Below are 14,526 nucleotides of genomic sequence, written 5' to 3'. Positions count from 1 at the left end.
TGTCTGTAATCCTTTGAATTGGACCTGCAACTGGGCTGTTAGATCATGTTATCAAAAAACAGAACTGGGATTTTTACCATCATCTCTTTCCCCCTCTCCCATCATTAACAATTTATACCTGCCTCAATAAACTAAACAGCACTAAAGGGTCTACGGTACCATCCAATAGTGAGCAACATTTGAACTGACATTTGGTCCAATCAATGTCTGCTAAGTAATAAGAATAATAATTAAAATGGCCCTGGCAGGGTAACCCGAATTGTCCCTCCCGCCCACTAAGTTGTCTCTAACAGAGGTTGGCCAGAAGCCCAAGCTTCCAAGGAGGGGAGGCCAGGTAGACCTGTCCCCAGGTGTCTAACCCTGGTATGAGCAAAGGTTTGCTGCCACTGAATACTGGGATTTCTCCAGCTGTTGTGCTTGGCATGCCCACGCTGTGTTTGTGTCCTCGTTGTGTGGACCGTATCTCATCCTGCCGCACACATCTGCTGTCATTCTGCTAGTCTACCCCTTCCCTATTTCCTTAATTTCCTGTCGGAATTTAACTAAACCAGAAATAGAGGGATGTGGTTGCCTGTTGTGTCAATTTCATCCCTCCGATCAGTCAATTTCATCCTTCCGATCAGTCAATTTCATCCCTCCGATCAGTCAATTCCATCCCTCCGTATGATTATGTACGGAAAGCCTCCTTTCTGATTGCTACCTGCATAAACGTCTTCACTTTCCCAGCCCGGGGTTGGTAGCCAACTGCCCGCATTTTCTCCTCTCCACCTTTCTCCTTCTTGCCTAGGTCCTGACGAAGGAGCAGCAGCAGCAGGCGGCCAGCAACGATTACAACTTCGACCACCCCGATGCCTTCGATTTTGACCTGATCATCTCCACCCTGAAGAAGCTCAAGCAGGGCAAAAGTGTCAAGATCCCCATTTACGACTTCACCACCCATAGCCGCAAGAAAGAATGGGTGAGCCCCGCTGCTGATGTGTGTTGAAGCCAGGAGAGTTCGTTCCATCCTGCCGGGCTCCAGAGGATGCTCCCTCCCCCATAGAGTAACATGGAGAATCCCCCAAGTATTTTGGGACTTTGGGAACTGTCACAACTAAAGACAGCCTGTCAGGGGATATAAAACGCATCTCACAGGGTGGGCGGCTTGTGCTCCTCCGTTTCTTTTGGCGTACAGCATGCATCCCCCCTCGTCGTTGGCTGGGCTGCCTAAGGCTGATGGGGGTTGGTTTATCTATTTAGGAGACTTCTATGCCGCCCCATTCGCTGAAGCCTCGGGGCGGCTCACAACCATAAATAAACTTCAAAATAGAATAATATAAATTAACAATATAAATTCAGTTGCCCTGGCCAAAGAATAAAATGAATAAATAATATTAACAATTAAAATAACATTTGAATAAAAAGCTCTTCGCCTGGCGCCGAAAAACAAATAACGACGGTGCCAGGCGGACCTCTCTGGGGAGCGCATTCCATAGATTAGGGGGCAAAACATCCCCCAGCTTGCCCACGCATGTGTGAGAGAGTTTTGCGTGGTTTCTTAGTTCAGTATTTGGAGATAAAATGTTCTCATGGACAGTTGTCCCCACGCAAGTGGCAGCTACTGGTGGATTGTGCTGTGGTGCCCAGATCTCACTGTAAGCTCTTTCAAGAATTAAGGTGCAAATCTACATGTGTTTAGACAGAGAAATGACCTACAACAGGCTTCTCCCTGTCTTGGCACCTATAGCATTGCACCTGAAAGTCCTTATAAAAGAACATTAGACCAGCTTTCCCCAACCTGGCACTCCCTAGATATGCTTGGACTATGAGTCCCATCATGCCTGCTCACTGAATGGTGGGAGTTACAAGCCCAGCGCAGCTGGAGGTCAGCAGGTTGGCAAGGACTGGACTGGGCTTCTTATGAGTCCTTTTCTGTCTTCTCCCTGAAAGTATTTTCACTGAATGGCTTTGTGAAGGAACAAGCGGCGGTCCCTCTTCTGCTCGCCTTCTCCCTCTTTGCCTTTACATTGCGTCTCTTGCTTCCAGAAAACTCTCTATGGAGCCAACGTGATTATATTCGAAGGCATCATGGCGTTCGCTGATAAAGAGCTGCTGAAGGTAAGACCGGACTTCTAGCATCTTCACAAGATCCTTTCACCTGTCCTTTCTGGAAGCATGCTTGTCAGGATCAGAGCTCCGATGCACCATTTTTAGAAGCCGCCTGGCCATTTGATTTCGGAAGAGAAGACTTGCGGGGGGAGGTTTGTAGTGCGCATGTTCTGCCTGTGGAAGGACCTGGGCTCAGACGACAGCATCCTGGATTAAAATGAGCTAAGGTGGCATGACTGGGCTGGGGAGGAAACGCCTTGAGATCCTGGCACGCTGCTGCCAATCCAAGTAAACACGGGACTAGATGGACATACAGCCAAGCCCTGCCGCTCCTTAAAGACAGGCAGGTTTCTCGTTGAGTGAGCTTTGTTCTGCAGGCCAGATTGTGAGCGCGCACACCATGGCAGGACAACAGGCTGCGCGGTGCCCTGTTTTCTCGGCCAAGCACGGGCCTGCAGACCCCCGGCGCTGCCATCCCAGTATCGGCATCACCTTTAGGCACGTCCAGATCTTCTTTCTGCACTGTTGCTTCCTGAGTTTTCCTTTCCTTTGCGTGCTCCTTCTTGATAGCTTTCCCCTCCGGTCTTTCTGTCCCAGCGGTATTCCCCCAGTGGCCTGGTCCAGCCCTGGCCTCCTCCATTTAGATTCGAGGATGATAATAAAACTCTTTGAGGATTTATTTATTTCTGTACCACCCCATAGCCAAAGCCCCCTGGAAAAAACAAAAGCGGTGGTGTGAAAGGTAACGCACAGCTGATTGAATGCAGTGATGAAGGATGGGAGCAGATAATAAACTTTAAATAAACTGGCCAAGATAAACTTCCATGCATCCCTCCGGCTCAGGGCTTCCTGATAGCATGGATGTTGCTCGGGCTAGGTGTAGCTCTTACTTCATGCTCAAAGTCAAAGCGCAAGCTAGTAAGCGTTGGCTTCCTTTCCCCCTCTCTTTCCAAGGCTGTCAACGTGCCACAAATTTGACCCCTTCCTGGGAAACAAGAGCAAGCGAAGCTGCTTCAGCAAAGCAAACATCTTCCTTTCTTACAGTGTTTGCAACATCCATGCAGATTTCAAGCAGGCCTGCGCCTACTTAGCGTCTGAGATTTGCGTGGGAATACTACAGTTCTCATCAGCCACAGCCTACATGGTTGGGGATTATAAGAATGGCAGCCCCCACAAAAAATCTGCAGGGGCCACTGCATTCCCTTCCTCTTCTGCTTAAAATCATATGAAAAGCATGAGATGGGCCTGCATTTGGCTTGGAAAGGGGTCCTGAGCGGACAGGCCAGCCTAAACTGAGGTGGCACTGCCCTCTTGTGGCCAGTGGAGGAATTCTCAGTAGAAGAGGCTCTGCAAAGTGGGATTTATTCTGGTCTCAGAGACAAAGTAATGAATCTTGGAGGCTTTTGAGCTTCCTGCTCCAAGGTCCCAACCCAGCAGCTGTATGCCAAGCTCCATGGTTGCACCTGAGCTTCTGAGCTTCCAAGTTTCCTCCCTTGATGGACTTCCTTCTTGTTGAATATGCCACCTACAAAACCTGATGCACACAGTTTCCACTTGGAAAATGCAGGGAGTCTGGAGGGGATTTAGGAGTTTCTGACATTTTAACCAGCTTGCTAGTGAGGCGTATCTCTCACTGAGGTGGTCAACCTGTCTTTGGGCATTGCCACTTCAAATTGCGAAGCGAGGCAAATATTTGGCATTTGCTCTATGCAGAATATCCCTGCCCTTAGAGAAAATAGCCAGACCTTGCATTTAGCAAACTAGCCTCTCAGGAAGAGCCATCTGGATTAAAAGCATTGGTAGGAAGGACCAAACTTTGGGTTGGCCCCTCGTGTGCAAACTAGTCCCTCTGCTTGCTGGCACTCGGCAGGATCTCTCTTGTCTTTTCATAGTTCCATGTTGTTTCCCATCCAGCTTCTAGACATGAAGATCTTTGTCGACACGGACTCCGACATCCGGCTGGTCCGGCGCCTGCGCAGAGACATCAGCGAGCGCGGCAGGGACATCGATGGAGTTATAAAGCAGTACAACAAATTTGTCAAGCCAGCCTTTGACCAGTACATTCAACCCACCATGCGGCTGGCTGACATCGTCGTCCCTCGAGGTAGGACTCCCACCTGGGCTGACGGGCGATTCAGGTTAGAGGCGGAGTGTGAACCTCCCTGAACTTCCGGTGTGATGTAGTGGTTAAGAGCGCAGGGTTGGGATCCAGGAGATCCGGGTTCGAGTCCCCGCTCAGCCATGGCGCCAACTGGGTGACTTTGGGCCAGTCACAGACTCTCAGCCCAACCCACCTCCCAGGGCTCTTGTTTTGGGGATAAGATCAAGAGCGGGAGAATGATATTAGCCGCTTTAAGTGCTTTAAAAAAGAAAATGGCAGGATAGAAACCAAATACATAAATGCTTTCGAAGCTTGGTTTGGCTTGCTCCTGTCTCATTTGCAGCTTGTGTTTTGGTTCTTTCAAAAAAAGTGTGCATTGTTCAGATGTGCTCACACGGCTTAGCACCTGCGGGCTAAACCATCACAAGCTTTCAAAATTGTGCATTTCTTACTGTGTGCACTTTTAAAACTGCATTCTTGCCACTAGTGTGGGAATCTGCCGATATTGCCAGGATCGCCGTGAGCGCGTCCACAGTCAGGGCGGGGGAGAGTGTATCCCCCAGTTCCCTGCCTGCGCTGACGGACTGCGCTGGCGCCCGCTGGTGGCTCGTTGTGATCATTGCTAGTCTCTGGTTGGCATACCCTTTCCCCTTCTCTGTTCGGCTTTAGGCAGTGGGAACACCATAGCCATTGACCTAATCGTCCAGCACGTGCACAGCCAGCTGGAAGAGGTAAGGGCTGTTTTCGTGGGTGGCGTGACCTGTGTCTTGGGGGGCTCCAGTGGGGCAGGACCTGCGGCAAAGGTTTCCCAGGTTTCATGACCGGAGGCTGAGTGAATGACTCGGGTAAACTTCACGGTGGGTTGAGAAACTGGCTGGCCTCCTTCCCGAATGGTTCGGCCTTGTTCCAAAGCTCCAGAACAAGTTCCAGACCAGTTCCAGGGGCTTAAATGACACGTCTCGGTTGGCCTCGGAGAGGGAGGAAGTCTTCGTTGTTCTTGAGTTCATTGTTCCTGCAGGCAGGAATGCAAAAGCTGCCCCAGAGGCCAAGCTGCTCAGCAGCAAGGCAATTGATCGCTTTCTCATGGAATAGTGGAGTGGGCCGAGGGTCGTCGGGTCCCAACCCCCTGCTCACTGCTGAGTTAAACCATCCCTCTCAGACGGCTGCCTTGAACGAATCCAGGGTGGGCGAGCCCACAACCTGCCCAGTCGTTGGTCCCATTGCTGTGCTGCTCTGACAGCCAGGAAGTTCTCCATGTTCAGTGGGAACCTGGCTTCCTGTGACTTAAGCCCATTGTCCTCTGTCCTGCACTCTGGGATGATCGAGAAGAGATCCCGTCCTTCCTCTTTGTGCCAGCCTTTCAAGTACTTGCAGAATGCTCTCCTGTCTCCCGTCAGTCTTCCTGAGGCTAAGCATGCCCAGGTCTTTCCCTCTGTCCTCGCAGGGCTTTGTTTCCAGTCCCAGGATCATCCTCGTTGCCCTCCTCTGAGCCCTTTCCAGCTTGTCCGCACCCTTCTTAAACTGTGGTGCCCAGAACTGGACACAGGACTCCAGAGGAGGCCTAACCAGTGCCGAGTAAAGGGGGCTAATACTTCATGGGAGTTGGAAGCAATATTTCTATTCATGCAGCTTAAAATAGCATTTGCCCTCTGTGCAGCCACGTCATATGGTTGACTCATCTTCAGCTTGCGATCAACAATTCCAAGATCCTTCTCACTTGCACTATTGTTGAGCCAGGTATTTCCCATTGTGTAGTAATGTATTTGGTGTCCTTTTCCTAGGTCAGGACTTGGCATTTGTCCCCGTTGAGTCATGCTCTCTTTTTCCAGCCCAGCACTCCAGCCTATCCAGATCACCCTGAACCTTCTGTCTGTCTTCCAGGCTATTAGCCATCCCACCCAGTTTGGTGCCATCTGCAGATCTGATAATCTTTGCCTGTACTTCCTCATCCAAGTCATAATGAAAATGTTGAAGGCACTGGGCCAGGACTGAACCCAGCGGTACCCCGGTTTGGGAAGGAGGCACTGATGAGCGTTCTTTGAGTCCGATTCTGTAGCCAACTGTGGATCCACCCAATCGGTGTTCCACCTTGTCCACTAATCAGGAAATCATGGCGCTCTTTGTGAAAAGCTTTGCTGAAGTCGAGATAGATTATATTCACAGTGTTCCCACAGTCCATCAGGGAGGTTCCCCAGTCAAAAATTGAAGCCAGACTAGTCTGGTAGGATTTGTTCTTGAGAAATCCATGCTGGCTTCTAGGAATCGCTGCATGACTTTGATGGTGCTTGCAGACGAACTGCTTTGTCGTCCGCTCCTGAATTTTCCCAAGGATTAGTGTCAGACAGTTCCCAAATTCGTTTTTTCCCCTTTCTGGAAGACAGGGCCAACATTAGCCCTTCTCTGCTCGTCTGGCACTTCCTCTGTCCTCCATGATTTTTCAGAGAGAATAGGCAGCGGTTCTGAGAGTTCTTCCACCAGCTCCTTTATGAATCTAGGATGGGATCCACTGGTCCCTGGAGATTTGAACTCATTCAACCCAATTAGATGATCCTTCACCATTTGCCTGTCAATCCTGAGCTGCCATCCTGCTCCTTCAGTTTGTACTCCCCCCTTTTCAGGAAGGTCATAGATATTTGGGGAGAAGACTGAGCCAGAGTAGGAATGGAGTGTTAGCATTTTGCCTTCCACATTGAGTAGTTGGACCCCCATTTCTTTTCTCTGTATTTTGCTCTGGATATATCTGAAGGTGCTGCTGCTGCTGCTTTTCACATCCCTCACGAGTCTCAGTTCATTCCTAGCTTTAGCCTTCCCTGCAACTCCGTGCTACCTGCCCGTAGTCCTTCTGTGTAGCCTGGGCTTCCTATGCATGTCCTTTTTGTTTTCAAATCATCTCCAAGCGTTTTGTGGAGCCACCTGGGCTTCTTCTGTTGTTTTCTACCCCTTTTCCTTCTTGGAATTCTTTGTACTTGTGCCTTTAGAATTTCCTTTTTTTAACTCCCACATTTCTTGGACTCCTTTTCTCATTAGAGTCACTTGCCGTGAGACTTTGCTTATCCTTCTGGGTTTATTAAATTGGCTTTCTTGAAACCCAGGGTACGTGTTTGGCTTCATCCGGCTTTTGTTTCCTTGAGAATTAACAATTTGAGTATGCCATGGGCACTTCCCCCCTGAGTCCCCGTAGCTGCCCCCGTGTCCACAGAGCCTTCTGTGTCTGTTAGCCTCCAATCAAGGACAGCCGCTCCTCTTCTTCCTTCCTCCGCTTTCTGTTGGGGGAAGCCATCAGCAGCATCCAGCAGCCCCTTCTTTGAGGACTGAGAGCAGGTCGTGGAGAAGGGGGAGGGAGGCATTTTTCTCCCCCCGCCCCCAATATTAGAAATCAGTGGGTTCATTCCACGAAGGTGAGTGTCGGGGGGCCGAGGAAAGGAAGGACTTGACCCAGCAGATAGTTGAACTGTGGAATTCACAACCGCGGGATAGAGTGAAGGCGGCCAAGCTGGGTGGATTTAAAAGGGGGCTGCACACGTATCTGGGGGAAAAGCTGTCCACCGTGGGGAGCGGTCTGTTGTCCTCCAGGTGCTGGGGAGCATGGGTGGGAGGGTGCAGTTGCGCCCACGCCCCACCTGTGGCCCTCCCTCTTGGGGCGTGTGGTTGACCGCCGTGGGAGCCCCCATGTCCTTGCACACGCTGCCCACAGGGGCAGGTGTGCAAGCACCCCTTGGCACCACCCTGGGTTCCCTCCCTCCCACACACGCCTGCGCATGCACGCGCACGCTCCCGATCCGGGGGCCCTCCATGCGCATGAGAGTGTGGCTCACACCTGCCAGGACGCATGAGGCCGCCCTCGCTCACTCGCTTGCTCGCTCGCGCGCGTGCGCTGGAACGCTGATGCCGAGGGGCCGCGCAGGGCCGAGTGGAAGGACTCTGGGTCGGAACACCTCCAGCCCAAGCCAGCGAGAGAGTGTCAGCTGCAGGCTGGTATAGAAATGGAAGAAACCATAATAACGGCCGGGGCTGGTATTTATCTGTTTAACACTTTTATATGCCGTCCTTTATGTATGCCATCTCAGGACGGCTCACAGTCATGAAAATCAGAATACACCGAAACAATCAATGCCAATATAAGAAACAATATATAACCAATAAAATAAATGACATCAAAAGTGACCGTTAACACCATTAAAATGGTATTTTTTTAAAATAACAGCATGCATAAGCCTTTTTACCTGGAGGAGCACTGCTTCCCCCCAAAATCTGAAATGGTGCAGTCCAGCAACACTGACTCCACCTGGACGGTCCGCTCCTGTCTGAGTCCGACTTACTGGGTTTGTACCCCTCCGTCCCACCCACTTCAAGGACCTCCAGGCAAAATACATGGTTCTGCCCCCGTTCTAGCTTATCTTCACAACAACCCTGCGAATTAGGCTAAACCAGAAGCCTCCCAGTGAGACCCACGGCTGTGCGTGGGCTTCAGCACCAGCCTTCCCGTCTCCCCGCAACTCTCGGATCCAGTCTTCTCCAACTTGGTGCCCTGCAGATACTCTGCACTGCCATTCCCAGCATCCCCAGTCATCAGCCACCTTGATGGGAGTTAACATGCAAAACCTCCGGAGGGCATCGATCGAAGGAGGCTGCTCTAACCAGTAGGCTGACTGACCAGATTGCCACCACGTGTCACTGTGGATGCTCTGCGCTTGTGGCAGGCCAGTTGTCTGGGGCCTTTCCCAGGCACAGAACCGCTTCACAAGCCACCCAAAACGAGGACCCGGGGGACTGGTTTGCGGATCAGCAGCCAGTGCTTGCAAGCTAGGACTAAATTGGACCGCTGTGCACAGGGAGGGGAAGCCTGAACCTCCCATCCGGCAACACACCCTTCCCGGCAAATAATTCACCCTGCCTTGCAGGGACTGAAAAAGGAAGGATGGCGGATTCCCCTTCTTTCTTTTGGGGTCCCTGTGGCAGGCGCGCATTTTGCAGTGGGCAGGTAGGAAGACTGAAACTTCCCCTGCCCATGCCTGGGGTTCTGACCGGCTTTGGAGCCCCGCATGTTCATGTTACAATTACGCACTGTGCTTGGGGTTCAACATAGCATGCGGATTACCCCACAGTCTCTGCGCAGGGACGGGCGGGGGGCAGTGTGGATCCAGCCCAGGGCTGGGCCAGGGCAGCTGGTGGCGCAAGGAGAGCAACATTCGAGAAATGCCAGTCCTGTTGGAGGAGTGAGTTGCTCCAGCTCCAGCCAGGCCAGCCCCTTCGCCTCGCTCCAGCCACCTAGGAAGCCACAGAAAGGAGCACCCAGTGAGGAAGCTACGTGGGAAAGGGACACGGTGCCTCTCGGCCCTCCAAGGCGTGAAGCCGCATGCGCAGAGAACGTGAATCCTTTGCTGTCCGCATTGCGCGGGCTCGGGAAGGCCCCGGGAGAGCGCTGGCAGCGCCGTGTGGTCCCCAGAGCTTCCATGCGCCCCCGTTGCAAGTTCACATCTGGTTGTTGGTTGGGAGGATTTTGTGGGGCTTTGGGTTTTTTTGTCCTCCTGGGGTTGCATTTGCTTGCTTGCTTGCTTGCTTGCTTTGATTTTTTGTAAACTGGTCTGTCCTGCACCGTGCGCAGCACTGGTAAGTCAGTTGACTGCGTGGGTGGAGTGCAGTGATGTGGCTTGGTCCTGGCCACCGCGTTCGGCGGAGGCGTCGCTTTGACGGGGCGCTTAAAAGCCCTCTGATCCACTGAGAAAGGTGCCCCAGCGACTGGGCTGTGGGGGTGCGGGGAGCGATAGGCTGATGTTTAACGAAGGCGCTGGCAGAATCCGGAGTGGCCGCGTGCCCTTCAGACAGGCGTCAGGAGGGAGCAGTTCCCCATCCCATCGTTCGTGTGCGTTTCTGCTGCAGCCTCTCCCAGCCTTGTGCTTTCTTGCTGCCTTGGACTACTATCCCCATCATCTCCCTGCCGGTCACACAGATGCTGGGGGTTGTAGTCCAACACAGTTGGGGGATACCACGGTGAAGCATGAGGACTGGATGCTTTTCTTCTCTGTTTGTGCAGATTTAGTTGACTGATGAACTGAACGGTCGACTGGAATTCACACGGGGTTTCGTCTTGATTCAGTTATCAGCGTGTCCGCATCCCTAGGGGTGCCCAGCAAGCAAGAGCCAAATGGGAGTAATCTTTCACACTTTGTGCCTTTCATCAGCCTCCCCCAGACCTGTTGGGCTACAACTCCCATCATCCACAGCCACTATGTGTGCTGAGCGGGGGATGATGAGAGCCGCAGTCCAGCGTCTGCAGGGCACCAGGCTGGGGAAAGCCCTTTTCCCCGGAGTGGGTATAGCTTCTAAGCTGCTGCTGAAACGGCTCATTTCCTCTTGGCAACAGATGCGTGGTTTTTATTTCTCACCATCCCCTTTTTAAAACTCTTGAGCTCATGCAGCACAACCTCACAAAAGAAAGGAGGTCGTTTGTGGGCTAATCCCTGGATTCCATTCTGCCCCTCTGTGGAATTGCACACAACTGGAGAAATACTGTGGGGCGTGTCATTCGTGGGAAGCGGGGACTTCCAGAGGCTCAAACCCGTTTGCGCAAGCCTTCAAAGAAACAGAGAAAGCTGCTGGCGAAAACTGCCAGTTCCTCTGCCAGGCCACGTGAGCATCCCAGACCATAGCCTTACGGTGAGTCAGGCCTTGTAGCCCAATATTGCCAACTCTGACTGGCAGCAATAGGTCTTGGGTAGCTGTACCAGGAACTGCCTGGGACAAAACTTGGCCTATTCAGCGTGCTAAGCCAGGCTTTGCCGTGAGCCCAGGTCCTTCTGTGTCAGAAGCCAGAGACGCGGGTTGATCAGGAATATCATTGAGGCTAAGGATTGCCAGATCTGTCAGTTTTGTCTTCTCCCACATCGGTTTGTTTGTTTGCTTGCTTGCTTCTTTGTTGTAATCTCGAGTTCCGTCTGCCCAAACGTGGCCAAAGTTGCAGATCTTGTAATCCTTATGAAGCATGAGATAAATCTCACCCTTCTGCTCCAGTCAGTTTTGATAGGCACAGCTATTCCCACTCACCTACAGCCAGTTATTAGCACTTAGGAGACAGCAGGAAGAAAGGGTGACTGTACCACATACATGGCTGACTGCACAGTCATTCAAGGGCTGGCTGTTGAAGCCCTGGACCCGCATGGTCAGATCTGTTGGTTTTGGTTTCCCTGACATTTGCGTTTTTTCGATCTCAAGTCATCTCCTTCTCAGATATGAAGAAATCTTTGCATTTTGGAAAATACTTACCAAACTGAACTGAAAGTAAATTATTATCCATTCCTAACTGAGTGGATGTGATTAAAGAGGAGCTGTGGGGATGTTCGAGACATCTTGGGATCATAGGCAGAGAGCGGGTTTAACTTCCTTGCTTCCTGTGCCTCTCCCTCCCCCACCCCCTCCCCAAAAAAGGGCCAGAAAGGCAAATAATGACATCAAGGGAAAAGAATGATGGTGGTCCAGCTCAGGTCTTCTTCTCTACATGCCTAGAGACCCCAGCTTCCATGTAGCCTGAAGTGCCTGATCCCACCTCATCTTGGAAGCTAAGCAGGGCCAGGCCTGGTTAGAAGTGGGATGGGTGACTTGAGTGTTTGATTCTGTGAGTATTGCTATAAACCACCCAGAGAGCTCTGACTATGGGCAGTATAAAAATATAATCATGATGATGAGTGAAACTGGTAGGAATGCCATCTGGATACTGTGCAGCTCTGTCACGATTAAGACCAAATTCTAACCTTGATCAAAAGACACAGGTGCGTGCCACAGTACAAGGGAAAAGCCCATCACACCTGTCGGTCTTTGGAAGAGCCGTTCACCTGGCCGTGACTACCTTCGAAGCTCACTTCTGGTCCTGAGAGCTGCCAGGAGCAAAGCTGAGAGTCCGGCTTCTGTAGAAAAAATGATTCCTGCGATGCTAAGTGCTCCCAAGTGCTGTGAATTTGGGAAATCCATGTCTGTTTTCCTTCTTTGTTTTTATCTCCCCTTTTGTCTTTTAATGCCCTGCTGGCGTTCCCACTATTTTAACACTGGTTGCACGATGTTCTTTCTGTTGTTGCTGCAGCGTGAGCTCAGCGTCAGGTAAGGGGTTCTAATGCCGTCTCTCTCCTTGCCCTCTCTCTCAGTATTTGCTCTGCAAGACCCAAGGCATTTTTAACGACGGGGGCTGCTAAACCAACTCCATGCCGTTTGATTTCTCGACGAAGGAAAGCTGAAATTCTTAGTGTGTCAAATTTTCTGTCCAGTGTTTTGCACTGATGCAGCGCAAGATGCGGGGTTTGCCTATCTTATGGCAATGGGAAAAGCTGAAATAGGTATGGGAGCAGGATGGGACCAGCGCTTCCTTTTGACTCGCCTTTTAGCCTCCAGTCCGTGCTGAACTGCCCCGAAACTCAGTGGGATGTTTTGTGGAAACGCGTACAGAATTGCGACGCCCAGCGCCTGACACACCCTTTCCGTGCTTTATCAATTCATAATTTTGGGCCCTCTTTTTTCGCCTTTGTCAGTGCACACAGTAAGCTGAGAGGCAGGGAAATGCTTTTCAGTCCTGGGCAAAGAATCTTAAATTTTGAAATGACGGTCACCCCAGAGATCGGATGAAACGGTGTCTCTCCCTCCAAGGGAAACTCAGGCTTAACATTACAAGGGAGACACAGTTAGGGTGGCCCCCTGTCCTCTTCCCTGCTCTCTTTGAAGGTGTCCTCTGCATGAAGGACCGCCCTGTCCTATTCTTGTTCGAAGATAAAAGCACAAAAGAGCCTGTTTGCCATCAGGACACCTTCCATGCTGTGCTAAGAAAAGCTTTATTCCTGTTTAAAGTATAATAACATGAATTAGCACCTGCAAGTCTGCATTACCTTTTCTCCGTTTCCCTGTTGGTGCATGCCCTCTTTTGTGGTGATACCTACATGGCCACCCTAAAGACAGTATTCCCAACCTCATTTTTCTCCCGTGAGGCCAGGGAGGAGGGGGATATTGGCAGGGATCTGTTGGCTAGCAGAGAAGCGGGATTTAATTCTCCCCGTCTACTGTTTTTTCCCTTGAAAGTCCCACACGTCAGTATTACTTTTCCCGTGCCACCGTAGCCAGATTTCAAAACCAGAAGTTTAATTTCCAGACTGGGATGAGAGGGAAGGACACTTCTGCTGAAGATGGGGAGTTCTGGGCGGTGGCTCGACAGCCCTTCTGCCTCCCACGGATTGGGTCCACCTGTCAGCCTCGTCTCTAGTTATCTATTAACTTATGGGTCTGGGAAGCTTCCAGTCCTGTTTGATGAGTAGCGTGGGGTTTGAAAACTTTTAAACAGTTGGAACTGGCTGGATAATAGAGGCTACTTTTTCGCCTTTCCTTCCCCCACCCCTGTATATCTGGCAAAGCTTGTCTAAAAAGTGGAGGAAATCGGGTTCTAGAAATAGATCCAGGTAGAATGGTCACGCCTTCCCCCGTTCTCCGGGCCTTGATCACATCAATGCGCTCGCTAGCACCGTCTCCACATAATAGACCTTGTGCAAAATGTCAGGCCGTAACGATGCAGCCTCCGTCCCCATTTGAAATGCCTTGCCTGGTGTTTGCCACTTTTTGCCTCTCCGTGTCTTTTATTTTTTTGCTCCACTTCGCTCTCTTTCGTCTGCTTCCTGTTTGATTTGCAAACGCAATGAAAGGAGATGATGACATTTGGCTGTTGAGTTTCTGAGACGGTCACCCTCGTTCTTTCTGGTCTTTTCTGAAGCGTTTGTTCTTGTGCAGAAAGGTTGAGGAGGAGGGGCAGCCAAATTGGTTTCCAAATGCAAGGCTTAAAAAAAAGAAAGAGGAAAGGAAAGAAGGAAAAAAAAAGCACGCAGAAACCACTCAAAGCTGCTTATCAGAATTTTCCGCTACCGGTCAAAGACAGTGAAATGTGGGCTGACAGGAAGCTTAGAGACCTGTCTTTGACGCGGGGCACAAGAGAAGAAAGGCAAAAATCCATTTGGCCACAACGATGACAAATGACTTTATTTAGACTGAGTTAGATGCATTTCTAGCACACACAAGAATATCTAGGGTTCTGGGCAGTTTGTGCGAATATGCACGGGGTTTTCAGCTTTAAATGTGTTGTTACTGTTCCGGGGCTCTGATTGGCACGAAGAATATGATGCTGCTTCTCCCATCACCGCAGATCCGTGATGGGGAAGGCCGTGGCAGTCTCGTGTCTGGCCAGCTCTATATGCCCAGAGACCCCGGAGAGGTCAGGGTCTCGTTGGAGGTCATGGAGTCAGTCGTCCTCCGTAGTTTGCTTCTCTCCAGGGCAAACTTCCTTTGCTAATTTGAGTGCTTCTCGTTCTCCCCCC

At 51.0% G+C, this 14,526-nt stretch overlaps 1 protein-coding gene across 5 annotated transcripts in view; it reads left to right on the top strand.

The window, feature by feature from the left end:
• The window catches only part of UCKL1 (uridine-cytidine kinase 1 like 1), a 58,006-nt gene that overhangs the window by 28,176 nt on the left and 15,304 nt on the right, over window positions 1–14,526 (top strand). For 4 of the 5 annotated variants that reach the window (XR_006417069.1, XM_044454825.1, XM_044454823.1 and 1 more), the window contains exons 4-7: window positions 788–958; window positions 2,026–2,097; window positions 4,003–4,192; window positions 4,859–4,920. Coding sequence is in view for 4 of the 5 variants with exons in the window: in XM_044454825.1 (XP_044310760.1) it covers window positions 788–958; window positions 2,026–2,097; window positions 4,003–4,192; window positions 4,859–4,920 (495 nt within the window). In the remaining variant the exon portion in view is untranslated. Of the gene's footprint in view, window positions 1–787; window positions 959–2,025; window positions 2,098–4,002; window positions 4,193–4,858; window positions 4,921–12,263; window positions 12,281–14,526 lie in introns of all 5 variants that reach the window. The other variant, XM_044454824.1, reaches the window with a different exon arrangement.

This window comes from Varanus komodoensis, unplaced genomic scaffold, assembly GCF_004798865.1.
Source record: "Varanus komodoensis strain SLA01 unplaced genomic scaffold, ASM479886v1 scaffold8, whole genome shotgun sequence".
NCBI lineage: Eukaryota > Metazoa > Chordata > Lepidosauria > Squamata > Varanidae > Varanus > Varanus komodoensis.
The sequence above is the reverse complement of the archived record's forward strand: the minus strand, read 5'-3'. Positions and strand labels throughout refer to the sequence as shown.